The following is a 20,499-nucleotide window of genomic DNA, read 5'->3' as shown; positions in this document are numbered from 1 at the left end:
CTTTCTTATCATAATACAGAGTATAGCCATGATGACAAATACTGTTCCAACCTTTCTTATCATAATACAGAGTATAGCCACGATGACAAATACTGTTCCAACCTTTCTTATCATAATACAGAGTATAGCCATGATGACAAATACTGTTCCAACCTTTCTTATCATAATACAGAGTATAGCCATGATGACAAATACTGTTCCAACCTTTCTTATCATAATACAGAGTATAGCCATGATGACAAATACTGTTCAGACCTTTCTTATCATAATACAGAGTATAGCCATGATGACAAATACTGTTCCGACCTTTCTTATCATAATACAGAGTATAGCCACGATGACAAATACTGTTCCAACCTTTCTTATCATAATACAGAGTATAGCCATGATGACAAATTGAAATGAAAGCAAATACATTATTTGTCTTAATACATTATTTATACGATTAAATGAAAAATACTTCAATTGAACGTGTCATATGCTGCACATGGATTGTGCACATTTTCAACAGCAGGGATCATCAGCTAGATTCAGCCATGGGCCAATTTTTTCTTGAGTGGATGGTCTGGGGGGCGGAACATAATAAAAACATATTTGTACACTTCAAATTGACCGCAAGAAGCCTAAACAGATATAATATTTGACTAAAACAGCATCATTTCAAACCTTGATTACATTTGGGAACATTGGGGGCCGTCTTTCAGATGGGATGTTAAAACTGGTGTCCTGACTCTGTGGTCATTCAAAATCCCATGAAGTTTATTGTAAGAGTAGGGGTTTTCACCCCGTTGTCATGGCTAAATTCCCAACCTGGCCACATTCCATCATGGCCGCCTAATCATCCCCCTCATTCCTAATTGGCATACATCACTCCTCACCTCTCCACCTGATAGCTGATGTGTGGTGAATGTTCTGACACAAAAATGGTTGCTCAGTTGGTAGAAAAGTGCTATATAAATCCAATACATTTATATTTTCTGGTATACAGTCACATACGTGGTGGCAGGTAGCCTAGTGTTTAGAGCTTGGGCCAGTAACTGAAAGTCATTGTAAAGAAGAATACGAAATAATAAGTATTTATTCTTAACTGACTAGCCTAGTTAAATTAAAAACATATGAGTGGGAATACTTGGGGACATATTTCCAGAATAAAATCAATTGGAGCTATTTTCCTGGTGTTTTACAGCCTTTTATGTCCAACAATGAAAATTCAGAAAACTTGGGGGGCCAAATAAAACCAAATTTGGTCCGCGGGCCTCCACTTGGGGAACCCTGCTCAATTTATCTAAGCAAAGAAGACAGGAACCATGAAAAGATGTTGAAGTAAGACACGGACCATCCATACACGACGGACATAGTTCCATCAATAACATCTACAGCCGCCTCTGATTTATTTATTTTTGCTCCAGCATTATGTCGTTTTTTTTATTACCCACATAGATAGCTATTAACTTAGTTGTACAACTACAATCCGTATTTTCGCTGGTGGAAAGGAACCATACAATAAGGGTGCTATATGGTGTGAAAACCTGACTTTATTTTAGACTAATTTGTAAGATAACTTATGTTTGATAGCTAATCTGGCTAGCAAACTAAACTAAAATTAGCTTGGTTTAACGTTGGCAAATCGACGCGCCTCAGTCTCATCAGTCCCAGGTAGTTCTGCAGACGGCTCACCCACTACTTAGCTAGCTAGTTAACGTAGCAATGAAGTTTAAAAAAAATTGGTCTGGAAACTAGCTAGCTAGCTAACGTTTGTAATTAAATCTAGCTAGCCAAGTTAAGTAAGCAAGCTAGCTAACGACCGTTATCCAGGGTAACTTATTTTAGCCAATTTACGTTAGCTAGCTAAATCTATAGCTAAAGGACATTGTCATAGGGCATGTTTCTCGTTCAGCCTAGTTAGCTACTGTATATATTAGCAATGTAAATTGGTGTCAGTACGTAGGCTGCAGCTAGCTAACGTTACTGGTGCCTTGCTCTTTTCATCTAAATTGAGAAGAGATGGTTTCTTAGCATCAGACTAAATATCTCCTATCACCTCTGCAGAACTCACACAGGGCTGAACCAGAGATGAAGATGTTCTCAGTCTCCCACAAGACGGCCTTCGTGGTCGACCACTGCCCTTATATGGCAGAGTCCAGTCGGCAGCAGGTGGAGTGTGACGTGCTGACCAAGAGCCGTGGTCAGGGCATGATCCCGCTGGCCCCAGTGTCCAAGTCCCTGTGGACCTGTGCTGTGGAGTGCTCCATGGAGTACTGCCGCATCCTCTACGACGTTTACCCCCTCAAGAAACTGGTAAGTCCCTCCATCCCATAGCCTGGTGTTGCCTGGTGGTCTAGTCTGTTTTAGCCCAGGTCAGAACAGAGTATGGCCAACTCGTCTGTTCATTCATATTCCGAGTTGGGCACAGCACATTATATTGCTTCAGTGGTTATGTTTCAGATCAACTACATTGTGAGTGATTCAGAGTTCCACATTCTGAACAGCTGGAGGCAAGAGGACCAAAGCACTCATGAGGTACTTTATTTCCATCTTCGAGAGATGGATGCTTATTTATCAACAGGGCAGCAATTTTGTACAGCACTAATTCTATGGTTCTAAGCAATCTATTGTTGAAAGTCTTCAGCTTTTTGTTATTTTTGTTATTTTTTATTTCACCTTTATTTATTTTATGGCAATACTCACTACACTACTACCAATCTCATTGTCTCAATTTGAGGTTAACCAATCCTGTCCAGATAGAGGTTTTGTTGTAATGTATTGTTGACTTGACCTGCTTCCCTTTGTATTCATGTGATAGCTCATGTCTGCTCTGGCAGCTGTGGGTCCACCTAACCCGCAGGAGGACCCTGAGTGTTGCAGCGTCCTGCACGGCCTGGTGGCAGCGGTGGAGTCACTGTGTAAGATCACTGAGTACCAGCACGAGGCACGCACCACCCTCATGGACACCGCTGACAGGGTGGCCAACAGGGGGCGCATTATCTGCCTCACAAACGCCAAGAGGTAAACATTAACATAATTAGTAAATAATTGTTTGTTTATTTATTATAATACCATTTTTTTAGGGGATAGATCAGCTATGAAATTAACAGAAAGATTTGGAACTATCAAATAACATTACTTGTATAATTTCAAATCCCTAAATCCACACACTTACACTCATAGGTTTTTCTTTATTTTTACTATTTTCTACATTGTAGAATAATAGTGAAGACATCCAAACTAAAAAATAACACATGGAATCATGTAGTAACCAAAAAAAGTGTTCAATAAATCAAAATATATTTGAGATTCTTCAAAGTAGCCACCCTTTGCCTTGATGACAGCTTTGCACACTCTTGGCATTCTCTCAACCAGCAATTAACTGGAATGCTTTTCCAACAGTCTTGGAATCCCCACATTTGCTGAGCACTTGTTAGCTGCTTTTCTTTCACTCTGTGGTCCAATTCATCTCAATTGTGTTGAGGTTGGGTGATTGTGGAGTGCCAGGTCATCTGATGCAGCACTCCATCACTCTTCTTCTTGGTCAATTATCCCTTACACAGCCTGGAGGTGTGTTGGGTCATTGTCCTGTTGAAAAACAAATGATAGTCCCACTAAGCGCAAACCAGATGGGATGGCGTATCGCTGCAGAATGCTGTGGTAGCCATGCTGGTTAAGTGTTCCTTGAATTCTAAATAAATCACAGACCGTGTCACCAGCAAAGCACCATAACACCTCCTCCATGTTTTACGGTGGGAAATGCACATGCAGAGATGATAAATTCACCCACACCGCGTCTCACAAAGACATGGCGGTTGGAACCAAAAATCTCCAATTTGGACTCCTGATCTAAGGACACATTTCCACCGGTCTATGTCCATTGCTCGTGTTTCTTGGCCCAAGCAAGTCTCTGCTTCTTATTGGTGTCCTTTAGTAGTGGTTTCTCTGCAGCAATTTGACCATGAAGGCCTGATTCACACAGTATCCTCTGAACCGTTGATGTTGAGATGTGTCTGTTACTTGAACTTTTTGAAGCATTTATTTGGGCTGCAATTTCTGAGGCTGGTAACTCGAATGAACTTCTCCTCTGCAACGGAGGCAACTCTGGGTCTTCCTTTCCTGTGGCAGTCCTCATGAGAGCCAGTTCCATGATAGTTTTTGTGACTGTATTTGAAGAAACTTTATAAGTTTCAAAGAAAAAAACGTCAAAATTTTCCAGATTGACTGACCTTTTTTAGTTAACCAGGTAAGTTGACTTAGAACACATTCTCATTTACAGCAACAACCTGGTGAATAGTTACAGGGGAGAGGGATGAATGAGCTAAATGTAAACTGGGGATGATTCGGTGACTGTGATGGTATGAAGGCCAGATTGGAAATTTTGCCAGGACACTGGGGTTAGCACCCTTACTCTTACAATAAGTGCCATGGGATCTTTAGTGACCACAGAGAGTCAGGACACCTGTTTAACATCCCATCCGAAAGATGGCGTCCTACACGGGGAATTGTCCCCAATCACTGCCCTGGGGCATTGGGATATTTTTTTAGACCAGAGGAAAGGGGGCCTCCTACTGGCACTCCAACACCACTTCCAGCAATATCTGGACCAACCCTGCTTAGCTTTAGAAGCAAGCCAGCAGTAGGATGCAGGGTGGTATGCTGCTGGTTTATGTCTTAAAGTAATGATGGACTGTCATTTCTCTTTGTTTATTTGAGCTGTTCTTCCCATAATATGGGCTTTACCAAATAGGGCTATCTTCTGTATACCACCCCTACCAAACATATTAAGAAGGAAAAAAAATCCACAAATTAACTTAAGATGGCACACCTGTTAGTTGAAATGCATTCCAGGTGAGTACCTCTTGAAGCTGGTTGAGAGAATGCGTAGAGTGTGCAAAGTTGTCATCAAGGCAAAGGGTGGCTACTTTGAAAAATCTAAAATACATTTTGATGTAACACTTTTTTGCTCACTACATAATTCCATATGTGTTATTTCATACTTTTGATGTCTTCACGACAATGTATAAAATATTAAAAATAAAGAAAAACCCTTGAATGAGTAGGTGTGTCCAAACTTTAGACTGGTACTGTATGTATATATATATATATTTTATTCCACTACCCCCCTCTCCCCTAGTTGTAGGACCTGTGGAAAACATTACAATTATATATATACACTGAGTGTACTTTACATAGACCAGGGATCATCAACTGGATTCAGCTGCAGGCCGAATTAAAAAAATAAAAAACAAACATTTTTTTCATGAGTGAATGTTCAGGGGGACGGAACATAATTATAAATAATGTATTGCCCCTGAACAGGCAGTTAACCCACTGTTCCTAGGCCATCATTGAAAATAAGAATTTGTTCTTAACTGACTTGCCTAGTTAAATAAAGGTAAAAAAATAAATAAACTAGACTGCTCATTGACCACAAGAAGCCCAAATGGAAGACTAAAACCTAATCACTTCAAACCTTGCTGACATTTGTATACAATTACACATTTCTAATATGCGTGATAATACTTTGGAACAGATTTCTGAAATTAAAATCACTTGGAGCTGATTTGCTGGTCTTTTTACAGTCTTATGTCCAACAATAAAAAAAACATTTTTTTGTTAATATAATTTTTGGGGCCAAATTCCCAGTTGGGGAACCCTGACATAGACTGATCAGGTGAATCCAGGTGAAAGCTATGATGCCTTATTGATGTCACTTGTTTAAATCAATTACTGTAGATCAGGGCTCTCCAACACTGTTCCTGGAGAGCTACTGTCCTGTAAATTCTCTCCAACCCTAATCTAGCATACCTGATTCTCATAATTAGCTCGTTGATAAGATGAATCGGGTCAGTTACAACTGGGGTTGGAAGAAAAACACACAGGAGGGCAGCTCTACAGGAACAGGGTTGTGGAGCCCTGGTATAGATGAAAGGGAGGAGGCAGGGTGAAGAAGGATTTTTAATCCTTGAGACAATTGAGACATGGATTGTATGTGTGTCATCCAGAGGGTAAATGGGCAAGACACAATATTTGTTCCTTTGAACGGGATATGGTAATTGGTGCCTGGTAAACCGGTTTGAGTGTCAAGAACTGCAATGCTGCTGGGTTTTCCACGCTTAACAGTTTCCCGTGTATATCAAGAATGGTCCACCACTCAAAGCACATCCAGCCAACTTGACACAACTGGGAAGTATTGGAGTCATGGGCCACCATCCCTGTGGAATGCTTGCGATAGCTTGTAGAGTCCATGCCCCGACGAATTAACCACCACAATCTTAATTCCAACCCTCCGATGTCCACAGACTAACCCATCTTTCACAGTACACTACAGTTTTAATATTTCCTTATGCAATACATTCTTCTATTTTACTGTGAAGACTTACGAAGGTCTTGAACCTCTCTGTTTGTGCCAAGATTTCCCTTAAAATAAATACTCATATTTCCCATTGATTGATGGTGGTTTTTCAGATCCACTAACAGTGCTGTTTGTAAGTTCCTCTGAACACAGACATTATGACTTAACAACCACTCCTGGACTCCAAAAGTGAGCCACCAAAAGGACCGTACCAAAAGAGATGATCTATTGATTCTGTTAAACCTAGTTATTAATTGAGAACCTGTAGATACTGAAGTAATGCCCATCTTTGAAGGCATCCATGGAAATTCTAATGGGGGTATTGTGTGTTTCTGTCTGTTACAGTGACACCCATGTGCGAATGCTGGAGGATTGTGTGCAAGAGACCATTCTAGAGCAAAACAAGATGGCAGCAGGCTCAGACAGGTATGAGATATTGAGATGAGAATAACACTGTTTTTACACTCTTTAGTGGGGATAAATATGAACTTTAGAAGTCAGATTTTTGGGGAGATTTTTGATGGGAGAATTCAAATGGATTTAGAGGAGGAGATTTGTTAGACTGGGTTAATTTCATTGGTCATCTTAGAAGGGTTTCGAGAGGATCCTAAAGAAGTGTCCTGAATCTTTCCAATGCATTCCAATGTGTCTCTGTGTTTCAGACTGATGTCTATCCAGCAGTGTGAGCTGGTGCTCGTCCACATCTTCCCTCAAGGAGAGGACACCCTGGTCTCAGACCGGCCAAAGAAAGAGGTAGGTTTAAACCTGCTCAGGGTTGCATTAAATTGACTCTTTTCACCTAGTCTAAAGGTTAATCTAGATATGTATAACATCGCTCCAAACACACTGTCATATCAACGCATACTTAATCTAATGTAGATAAAGTATACTGTTAGTATCCTGTAAACGTGTGCTTATTTCCACATGCTGTAGTTAAAGTTCTATAGAGATGCCATACAATAAAAAATGGCATGCTACTTTGTTAGTGTTAAAGTCCTACATAGTCCTCCTCTGTACCGACAGGTCTCCTCTCTGCTGACCAGCGAGGTTCACAGTGTGCGGGCAGGGAGGCACCTGGCCACCAAACTCAACATTCTAGTGCAGCAGCACTTTGACCTTGCCTCCACCACCATCACCAACATCCCAATGAAGGTACGTCTTCTGTCCTCTAGCTCTCCCAAGGTTCAGGCCTTCACCAGCCCCATCTATAACCTTTCACCCTTTTCACTGACTCCCACCCATTACTTCCTTCAGGGCTGTGTCCCAGCAGTCTTGAGTTAACTATTTTCCCGCCTCCTTCATGTCATGACTGATGTTAGATTAGTTATTTAAGGTATAAGGTGGGCTATTTTTGATGGCTGGACGAGTTTTTGAAAAGGGCGACGTCCCGTCTGCAAAATGACCTATCCTGACCCGCCCACTTATTTTCTCTGCATCCACAAACCAACACATTACACATTTTCTATTGGCCCTTCCACCCAATGCACCTATCGCTTCACTCGCCTCAACCTTCTGATACCCTAACCTTGCCACACCCCCACCACATCCTCGGCCCCAAAATGTCCCAAACTTTGTTCTTCTTCCCCGTCAGCCATTGTGCACTATGATTTTACACACTGTTCTTTTTGTTCATCATCATGTTGAAATGACTCTTGGAACCGCTGCTGTTTTCATGCTGTATTTTCTGTTTTGCTAGCCCACATTAAATGTTTGCGAGCAGGTCAGTACTCTTAAACACACACCAAGAGGGACCGCAGAACGCAAGGCTGTGTGGATTGGTTTTGTCCATCCATCGGACGCTCAACAGCTCTCACTTTTGATTGGCCGCCGATTGTCCACTTGACATTCCAGCAGCCAATCAGTGTTGAGTGTTAGCATGTTTGGTGGATGAGAATGTACGCATTACGTGCCCTGTAGTTTGCCCCACCCCTCCCCCGGCCTCATGTCCTGTATGACTCCTTGTTGGTGCCTTCTCTACCTCAGAGTTGATTGGTCGCAGTCCCTCCTTGTAGTGTCTTGTTGTGGTCCTTTGTGCTGTGTTGAGTAGTAAGTATTGGTATCAGACCACCCTCTGTCCCTCCTTTCCTTTCCCTCTCTCTTTCCTCTCTCTCTTTCTCTCATTTGAATAGTAAGTCATTTAGTCCTTAGCCATGATAGGCAGGTAGACGCCTATCTCCTAACTTTAGCCCCAAATGTTTTTGTCCTCCATGTAGTCCCATGTTATTCATCTGGGTTAGAAAACATGTACAGCCCTTTTCACTGAATTACACGTCAGACCCTTAAACTTTAGACTGCAACAACCACAGCTGTCAATCTTCACATCACTGGAATCACCTTATAGGAAGAACGGAAGAGAGAACAAAAGAGAGAGACGATGCAAAAATCAGTGGTTTATGCATTTGCTGGTACTTCTCGAACCCTTGTTGTTAACATGAAAGCAGCAGTGTTTGTTTGTCTTGACAGCAGTGGATAGGCACTCACTACTGCAAGTCGCTCTGGATAAGAGCGTCTGCCAAATGACTACATGTCAATGTCAATGTCAATGAAAAGGATACCTCGCTGATGTCTCTCTTTTTTGGTCTTCTCCGTCTCCTTTGGGTGTGAAGGAGGAGCAGCACGCCAACACGTCGGCCAATTACGACGTAGAGCTCCTGCATCACAGGGACGCCCATCTTGAGTTCTTCAAAAGTGGTGAGGTTTTAAGAAATAATAATAAAATAATCTGTATTGTTTTGGCCACTAAATTATTGTGGCTTTTAGTGGCTTGGCCATAAAACCACTGCAGTAAACATTCAGTTTCTCCCTTTCATCTCTCCTCTTTTTCTGTTGTTCAGGCGACTTGCACATGGCTGGTAGTACGAGTCGAGACAGTGGACTTAAGGAGACGGTTACTCTTAAGTGGTGCACTCCGCGCACCAACAGTGTAGGTAGGCACCATGAACCCTGGGAAACTTTGTTATTTGTTGTCGGGCTAACTCAATGAAAAGTCTCTGTAGAGGTGGGGCTTGACTGGCGTTTGAAATTATAAAGATAAAAGAAGAGGTCCTTGATATCGACACATCACATTTACATTACATTTAAGTCATTTAGCAGACGCTCTTATCCAGAGCGACTTACAAATTGGTGCATTCACCTTATGACATCCAGTGGAACAGTAGTGCATCTAAATCTTTTAAGGGGGGTGAGAGGGATTACTTTATCCTATCCTAGGTATTCCTTAAAGAGGTGGGGTTCCAGGTGTCTCCGGAAGGTGGTGATTGACTCCGCTGTCCTGGCGTCGTGAGGGAGTTTGTTCCACCATTGGGGGGCCAGAGCAGCGAACAGTTTTGACTGGGCTGAGCGGGAACTGTACTTCCTCAGTGGTAGGGAGGCGAGCAGGCCAGAGGTGGATGAACGCAGTGCCCTTGTTTGGGTGTAGGGCCTGATCAGAGCCTGGAGGTACTGAGGTGCCGTTCCCCTCACAGCTCCGTAGGCAAGCACCATGGTCTTGTTGCGGATGCGAGCTTCAACTGGAAGCCAGTGGAGAGAGCGGAGGAGCGGGGTGACGTGAGAGAACTTGGGAAGGTTGAACACCAGACGGGCTGCGGCGTTCTGGATGAGTTGTAGGGGTTTAATGGCACAGGCAGGGAGCCCAGCCAACAGCGAGTTGCAGTAATCCAGACGGGAGATGACAAGTGCCTGGATTAGGACCTGCGCCGCTTCCTGTGTGAGGCAGGGTCGTACTCTGCGGATGTTGTAGAGCATGAACCTACAGGAACGGGCCACCGCCTTGATGTTAGTTGAGAACGACAGGGTGTTGTCCAGGATCACGCCAAGGTTCTTAGCGCTCTGGGAGGAGGACACAATGGAGTTGTTAACCGTGATGGCGAGATCATGGAACGGGCAGTCCTTCCCCGGGAGGAAGAGCAGCTCCGTCTTGCCGAGGTTCAGCTTGAGGTGGTGATCCGTCATCCACACTGATATGTCTGCCAGACATGCAGAGATGCGATTCGCCACCTGGTCATCAGAAGGGGGAAAGGAGAAGATTAATTGTGTGTCGTCTGCATAGCAATGATAGAAGAGACCATGTGAGGTTATGACAGAGCCAAGTGACTTGGTGTATAGCGAGAATAGGAGAGGGCCTAGAACAGAGCCCTGGGGGACACCAGTGGTGAGAGCACGTGGTGTGGAGACGGATTCTCGCCACGCCACCTGGTAGGAGCGACCTGTCAGGTAGGACGCAATCCAAGCGTGGGCCACGCCGGAGATGCCCAACTCGGAGAGGGTGGAGAGGAGGATCTGATGGTTCACAGTATCGAAGGCAGCCGATAGGTCTAGAAGGATGAGAGCAGAGGAATACCTAGGATAGGATAAAGTAATCCTTCTCCCCCTCCCCCCCTTAAAAGACCTAGATGCACTATTGTAAAGTGGCTGTTCCACTGGATGTCATAAGGTGAAAGCACCAATTTGTAAGTCGCTCTGGATAAGAGCGTCTGCTAAATGACTTAAATGTAAAATGTAATGTAATGAGAGAGAGTTAGCTTTAGCAGTGCGGAGTGCCTCCGTGATACAGAGAAGAGCAGTCTCAGTTGAATGACTAGTCTTGAAACCTGACTGATTTGGATCAAGAAGGTCATTCTGAGAGAGATAGCGGGAGAGCTGGCCAAGGACGGCACGTTCAAGAGTTTTGGAGAGAAAAGAAAGAAGGGATACTGGTCTGTAGTTGTTGACATCGGAGGGATCGAGTGTAGGTTTTTTCAGAAGGGGTGCAACTCTCGCTCTCTTGAAGACGGAAGGGACGTAGCCAGCGGTCAGGGATGAGTTGATGAGCGAGGTGAGGTAAGGGAGAAGGTCTCCGGAAATGGTCTGGAGAAGAGAGGAGGGGATAGGGTCAAGCGGGCAGGTTGTTGGGCGGCCGGCCGTCACAAGACGCGAGATTTCATCTGGAGAGAGAGGGGAGAAAGAGGTCAGAGCACAGGGTAGGGCAGTGTGAGCAGAACCAGCGGTGTCGTTTGACTTAGCAAACGAGGATCGGATGTCGTCGACCTTCTTTTCAAAATGGTTGACGAAGTCATCTGCAGAGAGGGAGGAGGGGGAGGGGGAGGAGGATTCAGGAGGGAGGAGAAGGTTGCAAAGAGCTTCCTAGGGTTAGAGGCAGATGCTTGGAATTTAGAGTGGTAGAAATTGGCTTTAGCAGCAGAGAGAGAAGAGGAAAATGTAGAGAGGAGGGAGTGAAAGGATGTCAGGTCCGCAGGGGAGGCGAGTTTTCCTCCATTCCCGCTCGGCTGCCCGGAGCCCTGTTCTGTGAGCTCGCAATGAGTCGTCGAGCCACGGAGCGGGAGGGGAGGACCGAGCCGGCCTGGAGGATAGGGGACATAGAGAGTCAAAGGATGCAGAAAGGGAGGAGAGGAGGGTTGAGGAGGCAGAATCAGGAGATAGGTTGGAGAAGGTTTGAGCAGAGGGAAGAGATGATAGGATGGAAGAGGAGAGAGTAGCGGGGAGAGAGAGCGAAGGTTGGGACGGCGCGATACCATCCGAGTAGGGGCAGTGTGGGAAGTGTTGGATGAGAGCGAGAGGGAAAAGGATACAAGGTAGTGGTCGGAGACTTGGAGGGGAGTTGCAATGAGGTTAGTGGAAGAACAGCATCTAGTAAAGATGAGGTTGAGCGTATTTCCTGCCTTGTGAGTAGGGGGAAGGTGAGAGGGTGAGGTCAAAAGAGGAGAGGAGTGGAAAGAAGGAGGCAGAGAGGAATGAGTCAAAGGTAGACGTGGGGAGGTTAAAGTCGCCCAGAACTGTGAGAGGTGAGCCGTCCTCAGGAAAGGAGCTTATCAAGGCATCAAGCTCATTGATGAACTCTCCGAGGGAACCTGGAGGGCGATAAATGATAAGGATGTTAAGCTTGAAAGGGCTGGTAACTGTGACAGCATGGAATTCAAAGGAGGCGATAGACAGATGGGTAAGGGGAGAAAGAGAGAATGACCACTTGGGAGAGATGAGGATCCCGGTGCCACCACCCCGCTGACCAGAATCTCTCGGGGTGTGCGAGAACACGTGGGCGGACGAAGAGAGAGCAGTAGGAGTAGCAGTGTTGTCTGTGGTGATCCATGTTTCCGTCAGTGCCAAGAAGTCGAGGGACTGGAGGGAGGCATAGGCTGAGATGAACTCTGCCTTGTTGGCCGCAGATCGGCAGTTCCAGAGGCTACCGGTGCGCGCTGGGACCACCAGATTAGGGTGGCCGCGGCCACGCGGTGTGGAGCGTTTGTGTGGTCTGTGCAGAGAGGAGAGAACAGGGATAGACAGACACATAGTTGACAGGCTACACAAGAGGCTACGCTAATGCAAAGGAGATTGGAATGACAAGTGGACTACACGTCTCGAGTGTTCAGAAAGTTAAGCTTACGTAGCAAGAATCTTATTGACTAAAATGATTCAAATGATACAGTACTGCTGAAGTAGGCTAGCTGGCAGAGGCTGCGTTGTTGACTATGTAGGCTAGCTGGCAGTGGCTGCGTTGTTGACACTACACTAATCAAGTCGTTCCGTTGAGTGTAATAGTTTCTACTGTGCTGCTATTCGGGGCTAGCTGGCTAGCTAGCAGTGTTGATTACGTTACGTTGCGTTAAAAGAACGACAATAGCTGGCTAGCTAACCTAGGAAATCGCTCTAGACTACACAATTATCTTTGATACAAAGACGGCTATGTAGCTAGCTATGTAGCTAGCTACGATCAAACAAATCAAGCCGTTGTACTGTAATGAAATGAAAAATGTGATACTACCTGTGGAGCGAAGCGAAATGCGACCGGATTGTTGAGTGCGGAAGTTCTGTTCGGTAGACGTTGGCTAGCTGTTGGCTAGCTAGCAGTGTCTCCTTACGTTAAGGACGACAAATAGCTGGCTAGCTAACCTCGGTAAATTAAGATAATCACTCTAAAACTACACACTCTAAACTACACAATTATCTTGGATACGAAGACAGCAAAGACAACTATGTAGCTAGCTAACACTACACTAATCAAGTCGTTCAGTTGAGTGTAATAGTTGTGCTGCTAATCGGTGGACTAGCTAACGGTGGACGTTAGCTAGCTGGCTAGCTGCAGGGCAGTGTAGACTGCGTTAGGACGACGAAATACGATAATTACGCAATTATCTATGATACAAAGACGGCTATGTAGCTAGCTAAGAAGAAATTGCTAAGATTAGACAAATCAAACCGTTGTACTATAATGAAATGTAATGAAATGTAATACTACCTGCGGACCGAGTGCAGATGCGACCGCTCGCTCCAACCCGGAAGTTTGACTGACTACCACATTACTGTAAGAGCATTTTCTGTTGTAATATTCTCCTTTGGCTTATCTGGATATTTCCCATCTTTCTTGCGTGTGTGTCTGTGTGTGAACTGGTGGCTCAGAACTGCACTACTGCACTGGAGCCTATCGGATCTCGCCTACGGACGTCAACAGCCGACCCTCATCGTGTTTGACCAACTTCTTGCTGAACGGTGAGCCTGGATATTTTTGCCCCTGACCCCTTGCCTCTACCCCCTACCCTAAATGTTAATACTACTTGCATACAGAAAATACAAACAAATGTAGTTGAAATACAGATGGTGATTGATTGCATTGCAGGTCGCTCAGTGCTGCTGGAGCAGCCCAGGAAGTCCGGGTCAAAGGTCATCAGCCACATGCTGAGCAGTCACGGTGGGGAGATCTTCCTGCACGTGCTCAATAGCACCCGCTCCACCCTGGAGGACCCTCCCTCCATTAGCGAGGGCTGCGGGGGCCGGGTGACTGACTACCGCATCACTGTAAGCCCCTCCCACCCCTTCCTCCTCTACACCATAGTGACTGACTACCACATCACTGTAAGCTCCTTCCTCCTCTACCCCATAGTGACTGACTACCACATTACTGTAAGCTCCTTCCTCCTCTACACCATAGTGACTGACTACCACATTACTGTAAGCTCCTTCCTCCTCTACACCATAGTGACTAACTACCACATTACTGTAAGCCCCTTCCTCCTCTACCCCATAGTGACTGACTACCACATTACTGTAAGCTCCTTCCTCCTCTACCCCATAGTGACTGACTACCACATTACTGTAAGCTCCTTCCTCCTCTACACCATAGTGACTGACTACCACATTACTGTAAGCTCCTTCCTCCTCTACACCATAGTGACTGACTACCACATTACTGTAAGCTCCTTCCTCATCTACCCCATAGTGACTGACTACCACATTACTGTAAGCTCCTTCCTCCTCTACCCCATAGTGACTGACTACCACATTACTGTAAGCTCCTTCCTCCTCTACCCCATAGTGACTGACTATCACATTACTGTAAGCTCCTTCCTCCTCTACCCCATAGTGACTGACTACCACATTACTGTAAGCTCCTTCCTCCTCTACCCCATAGTGACTGACTACCACATTACTGTAAGCTCCTTCCTCCTCTACACCAGTGACTGACTACCACATCACTGTAAGCTCCTTCCTCCTCTACCCCATAGTGACTGACTACCACATTACTGTAAGCTCCTTCCTCCTCTACCCCATAGTGACTGACTACCACATTACTGTAAGCTCCTTCCTCCTCTACCCCATAGTGACTGACTACCACATTACTGTAAGCTCCTTCCTCCTCTACACCATAGTGACTGACTACCACATTACTGTAAGCTCCTTCCTCCTCTACACCATAGTGACTGACTACCACATTACTGTAAGCTCCTTCCTCCTCTACCCCATAGTGACTGACTACCACATTACTGTAAGCTCCTTCCTCCTCTACCCCATAGTGACTGACTACCACATTACTGTAAGCTCCTTCCTCCTCTACCCCATAGTGACTGACTACCACATTACTGTAAGCTCCTTCCTCCTCTACCCCATAGTGACTGACTACCACATTACTGTAAGCTCCTTCCTCCTCTACCCCATAGTGACTGACTATCACATTACTGTAAGCTCCTTCCTCCTCTACCCCATAGTGACTGACTACCACATTACTGTAAGCTCCTTCCTCCTCTACCCCATAGTGACTGACTACCACATTACTGTAAGCTCCTTCCTCCTCTACACCATAGTGACTGACTACCACATTACTGTAAGCTCCTTCCTCCTCTACACCATAGTGACTGACTACCACATTACTGTAAGCTCCTTCCTCCTCTACCCCATAGTGACTGACTACCACATTACTGTAAGCTCCTTCCTCCTCTACCCCATAGTGACTGACTACCACATTACTGTAAGCTCCTTCCTCCTCTACCCCATAGTGACTGACTACCACATTACTGTAAGCTCCTTCCTCCTCTACCCCATAGTGACTGACTACCACATTACTGTAAGCTCCTTCCTCCTCTACCCCATAGTGACTGACTACCACATTACTGTAAGCTCATTCCTCCTCTACCCCATAGTGACTGACTACCACATTACTGTAAGCCCCTCCCACCCCTTCCTCCTCTACCCCATAGTGACTGACTACCACATTACTGTAAGCCCCTTCCTCCTCTACCCCATAGTGACTGACTACCACATTACTGTAAGCTCCTTCCTCCTCTACCCCATAGTGACTGACTACCACATTACTGTAAGCTCCTTCCTCCTCTACCCCATAGTGACTGACTACCACATTACTGTAAGCTCCTTCCTCCTCTACCCCATAGTGACTGACTACCACATTACTGTAAGCTCCTTCCTCCTCTACCCCATAGTGACTGACTATCACATTACTGTAAGCTCCTTCCTCCTCTACCCCATAGTGACTGACTACCACATTACTGTAAGCTCCTTCCTCCTCTACCCCATAGTGACTGACTACCACATTACTGTAAGCTCCTTCCTCCTCTACACCATAGTGACTGACTACCACATTACTGTAAGCTCCTTCCTCCTCTACACCATAGTGACTGATTACCACATTACTGTAAGCTCCTTCCTCCTCTACCCCATAGTGACTGACTACCACATTACTGTAAGCTCCTTCCTCCTCTACCCCATAGTGACTGACTACCACATTACTGTAAGCTCCTTCCTCCTCTACCCCATAGTGACTGACTACCACATTACTGTAAGCTCCTTCCTCCTCTACCCCATAGTGACTGACTACCACATTACTGTAAGCTCCTTCCTCCTCTACCCCATAGTGACTGACTACCACATTACTGTAAGCTCATTCCTCCTCTACCCCATAGTGACTGACTACCACATTACTGTAAGCCCCTCCCACCCCTTCCTCCTCTACCCCATAGTGACTGACTATTACATCACTGTAAGCTCCTTCCTCCTCTACACCATAGTGACTGATTACTACATCACTGTAAGCTCCTTCCTCCTCTACCCCATAGTGACTGACTACTACATCACTGTAAGCTCCTTCCTCCTCTACACCATAGTGACTGACTACCACATTACTGTAAGCTCCTTCCTCCTCTACCCCATAGTGACTGACTACTACATCACTGTAAGCCCCTTCCTCCTCTACACCATAGTGACTGACTACCACATTACTGTAAGCCCCTCCCACCCCTTCCTCCTCTACACCATAGTGACTGACTACCACATTACTGTAAGCCCCTCCCACCCCTTCCTCCTCTACACCATAGTAACTGACTACCACATTACTGTAAGCCCCTCCCACCCCTTCCTCCTCTACACCATAGTGACTGACTACCACATTACTGTAAGCCCCTCCCACCCCTTCCTCCTCTACACCATAGTAACTGACTACCACATCACTAAGGGGCAGAGGAGGTTTAGTCACAACTAATTGGAGTTTGTTTACAAATCTAATGCATATAAAATGTCAACGTGAAAACACAAACAATGAATTGGTGTAACAGCTGTGTACTGTGTTATGTAACAATGTGTACCTGCAATGTCCTATATTTACACTGTGTCTATGTAACTACCATGTTAACACTGGTAGGTATAAAATATACTTATTCTAAAGTGGGTCCAAAAGTTTTATACCAGTATCTTTGGGGTGTCTGCCGCAGGACTTTGGCGAGTTCATGAGGGAGAACCGTCTGACTCCTGTCCCAGAGTCCCCAGACACTGAGGCTAGTGGGAAGCCCCCGGCGGAGAGGGCCAAAGCCCAGCTGGAGCGTTATACTCGCTATTGGCCAATGATCATCTCCCAGACCACCATCTTCAACATGCAGGCGGTGAGCAGGACAACAGCCTTCTTTCACACACTGCACAATTGCTCACCTCATATCACTCGTTTGATTTTTTTTTTTACGGTCTGTGTAATTTTGTGTGACTTGTGTGTTCATTGTATGTGTGAGACTGTGTATGTGTTAATTGTGTGTGTGATCCAGGTGGTTCCGCTGGCTAACCTCATAGTGAAGGAGAGTCTGAGTGAGGAGGACTTGCTGACCTGCCAGAAGACCGTTTACAACCTGGTGGATATGGAGAGGAAGAACGACCCTCTTCCCATCTCCACTGTGGGCTCCAGGGGAAAGGGCCCTAAAAGGTAGTCTGTCTCTGTGTGAGAGAGAGACTGATGTTGTGACTTATTGTCACTCCCTGAGTGTTTAGGGGTGGGAAACAGGGTGTGTGTGTCTGTGTTTGTATGTTAAGGATGTGTGCGGAAGAGAGTGAATTGGGGAGAGAGTCTGAAAGTGTAACTGTGTCGCTCCCTGAGTGTTTGGAGGTGGGAACCATATATAAGTTCAGTGTGTGTGCCTGGTCTCCTGTCCTGACTGGTTAATGTCTCCTCCTTTAGGGATGAGCAATACCGCATCATGTGGAACGAGCTGGAGACTCTGGTGAAGACCCACGTAGCTGGCAGTGAGCGACACCAGAGGGTTCTGGACTGCATCATCGCCTGCCGCAGCAAACCCCCCGAGGAGGAGGAGAGGAAGAAACGGGGGAGGAAGAGGGAGGACAAGGAGGACAAGGCAGAGAAGAGCATCAACAAGGATTCAGAGGACAAGAGTTGGCAGGAGTCAGAGAGGTCAGGGTGACACAACACACATTTTGTTTGACCTAAGCCTGACCTACTGTTTTAAACAACAGACCTGCATCCAATCAACTCTGTGATTCTGAAAAAATCCTGTCTGAAAAATAATTATTATTAATAATATATACAGTACCAGTCAAAGGTTTGGACACACCTACTCATTCAAGGGTTTTTCTTTATTTTTTCCTATTTCCTACATTGTAGAAAAGTAGTGTAGACATCAACACTATGAAATAACACATATGGAATTATGTAGTAACCAAAAGTGTTAAACAAATCACCCCAAGCCACCCTTTGCCTTGATGACAGCTTTGCACACTCTTGGCATTCTCTCAACCAGCTTCACCAGGAGTGATTTTCCAACAGTCTTGAAGGAGTTCCCACATATGCTGAGCACTTGTTTGTTGTCCAAACTTTTGACTGGTACAGTATATACCGGTTTAGTATTTTACCCTGGTATTCTCCTCGTCACTGTCATACTGTGTTGTATTTTACCCCCAAGCCATAAGACTCCTGAACAGCTAATCAAAGGGCGACCCAGAACCCTCTTTTACGCTGCTGCTACTCTCCGTTTATAATCAATGCATAGTCACTTGAACTCTACCTACATGTACATATTACCTCAATTACCTTGACTAATCGGTGCCCCTGCACATTGACTCTGTACCTTTGTGTTTTACTGCTGCTGTTTAATTATTCGTTACTTTTCTTTTCTATTTTCTACTTATCTATTTTTTACACTTTTTTACTTCTTAAAGCATTGTTGGTTTAAGGGCTTGTAAGTAAGCGTTTCACTAAGTTCTACACCTGCTGTATTTGGCGCATGTGACAAATAAAATTTGATTCATCCACCAGGCTGAAGGGGGCACTAGAGCGTGGAAAGGAGGAGCAGGGGGAGTCGGAGGTCATAAAGGATTCTCCTGACTCGCCAGAGCCTCTCAACAAGAAGCCCCGTCTGGAAGAGATCCAACTACCTGAAAAAGCCAAAGGTGCATGCCCTCCCCCCTTCTGGTTGGCCTTGACCTTATTGTCCTCAGATCCATGGTGTGAACTGGCATATTTGTTGAATGCCATGTTCATGGTTATCATTGCAATGAGTAGTATTCTATTATTATTTGTTTTTTGTTTCATCACTGCATTAATTACCTTTTTTATTCAGAGACCATACATTTAAGGTGTGCCATTACCAGTATTGTTCCTTTTCACTGATCTTTCTGTCTCTGTGTGTGTTTTCGCCCTGTGGTTACAATGTAGGTCCGGTGTCCCTGCTCACCATGTGGACTAACAGAATCACTGTGGCCAACTCCAGGAAACACCAGGAGTTTGCCGGAAGGATCAGCTCTGTGAACAACAAGGCAGAGTTATACCAGCACCTTAAAGATGAGAATGGGTGTGTGATAATGTACTGTATATAACCATTCCCCACATCAGTGTATTATAGCTCCTAGTTCTAATTAAGCAATAAGGCCGAAAGGAGGTGTGTTATATGGCCAATATACTATGGCTAAGGGCTGTTCTTATGCACAATGCAACGCAAAGTGCCTGGATACAGCCCCGTAGCTGTGGTATATTGGCCATATACCACAAACCCCAGAGGTGCCTTATTGCTACTATAAACTGGTTACCAAAGTAATTACAGCTGTAAAAATACATGTTTTGTCATACCTGTGGTATACAGTCTGATGTACCACTTCTGTCAGCCAATCAGCATTCAGGGCTCGAACCACTCCGTTTATAATGTTTGATAGAAATGTTGTAGTTTGTTTTCTTGACTGAAATCTGATTGTCCAGTACCTGTTATGGAGTAGACAGTCTTATGATAAATAATTAGTTGACTTTGTTTCTACTGTTAACAGAATGGACCTCCACGAGAATGGGAAAGCCACCAGATGATGTGACCTGTCTCTATACAGGATGCACCCACTCCACCGAACACCTTACCACAGCAGGAATATGAGCTTGGACCAGAGATCATGTCAATCTGAGGTGCATGGACTGTCCTCCCCTACTCTGTCCATACCAGGCATAGATTAATGGGTAGCAGTCAGACTTTGTAATTTTTAGAGTGATTTTTGTTCGTTTTCTACCCACGTTTGTATGGATAGGCTCACATATTGTGTGAAGCAATAAAGTTGTCAACGGGCAGTATTTTTTTCTGTGCCGTTCTACATTTCTTATGGTTTGGTTAAAGGTATGGTGA

The 20,499-nt window shown here is 45.1% G+C and overlaps 1 protein-coding gene across 3 annotated transcripts; it reads left to right on the top strand.

Annotated features, from left to right (window-relative positions):
* Window positions 1-1,300: 1,300 nt before the first annotated feature.
* Window positions 1,301-20,447, top strand: LOC115133795 (integrator complex subunit 13-like). Of its 3 annotated transcripts, none has more exons than XM_065021532.1 (17): window positions 1,301-1,323; window positions 2,050-2,298; window positions 2,446-2,520; window positions 2,804-3,006; window positions 6,689-6,769; window positions 7,006-7,096; window positions 7,367-7,495; window positions 8,950-9,034; window positions 9,178-9,270; window positions 13,736-13,825; window positions 13,953-14,131; window positions 17,332-17,499; window positions 17,656-17,810; window positions 18,063-18,293; window positions 19,155-19,288; window positions 19,554-19,689; window positions 20,156-20,447. In XM_065021532.1, exons 2-17 carry the CDS (start codon window positions 2,074-2,076, stop codon window positions 20,190-20,192), a joined length of 2,112 nt encoding a protein of 703 aa, XP_064877604.1. In that variant the 5' UTR covers window positions 1,301-1,323; window positions 2,050-2,073; the 3' UTR covers window positions 20,193-20,447. The 3 variants fall into 3 exon arrangements, with proteins under 3 accessions (XP_064877604.1, XP_064877602.1, XP_064877603.1); XM_065021530.1 differs by lacking the exon at window positions 1,301-1,323 and adding an exon at window positions 1,338-1,519; XM_065021531.1 differs by lacking the exon at window positions 1,301-1,323 and adding an exon at window positions 1,338-1,656.
* The last annotated feature ends 52 nt before the right edge of the window (window positions 20,448-20,499 follow it).

The sequence above is a fragment of the Oncorhynchus nerka genome, linkage group LG8 (assembly GCF_034236695.1).
Source record: "Oncorhynchus nerka isolate Pitt River linkage group LG8, Oner_Uvic_2.0, whole genome shotgun sequence".
Classification (NCBI taxonomy): Eukaryota; Metazoa; Chordata; class Actinopteri; order Salmoniformes; family Salmonidae; genus Oncorhynchus; species Oncorhynchus nerka.
This window is presented reverse-complemented; position numbering and strand designations above follow the sequence as displayed.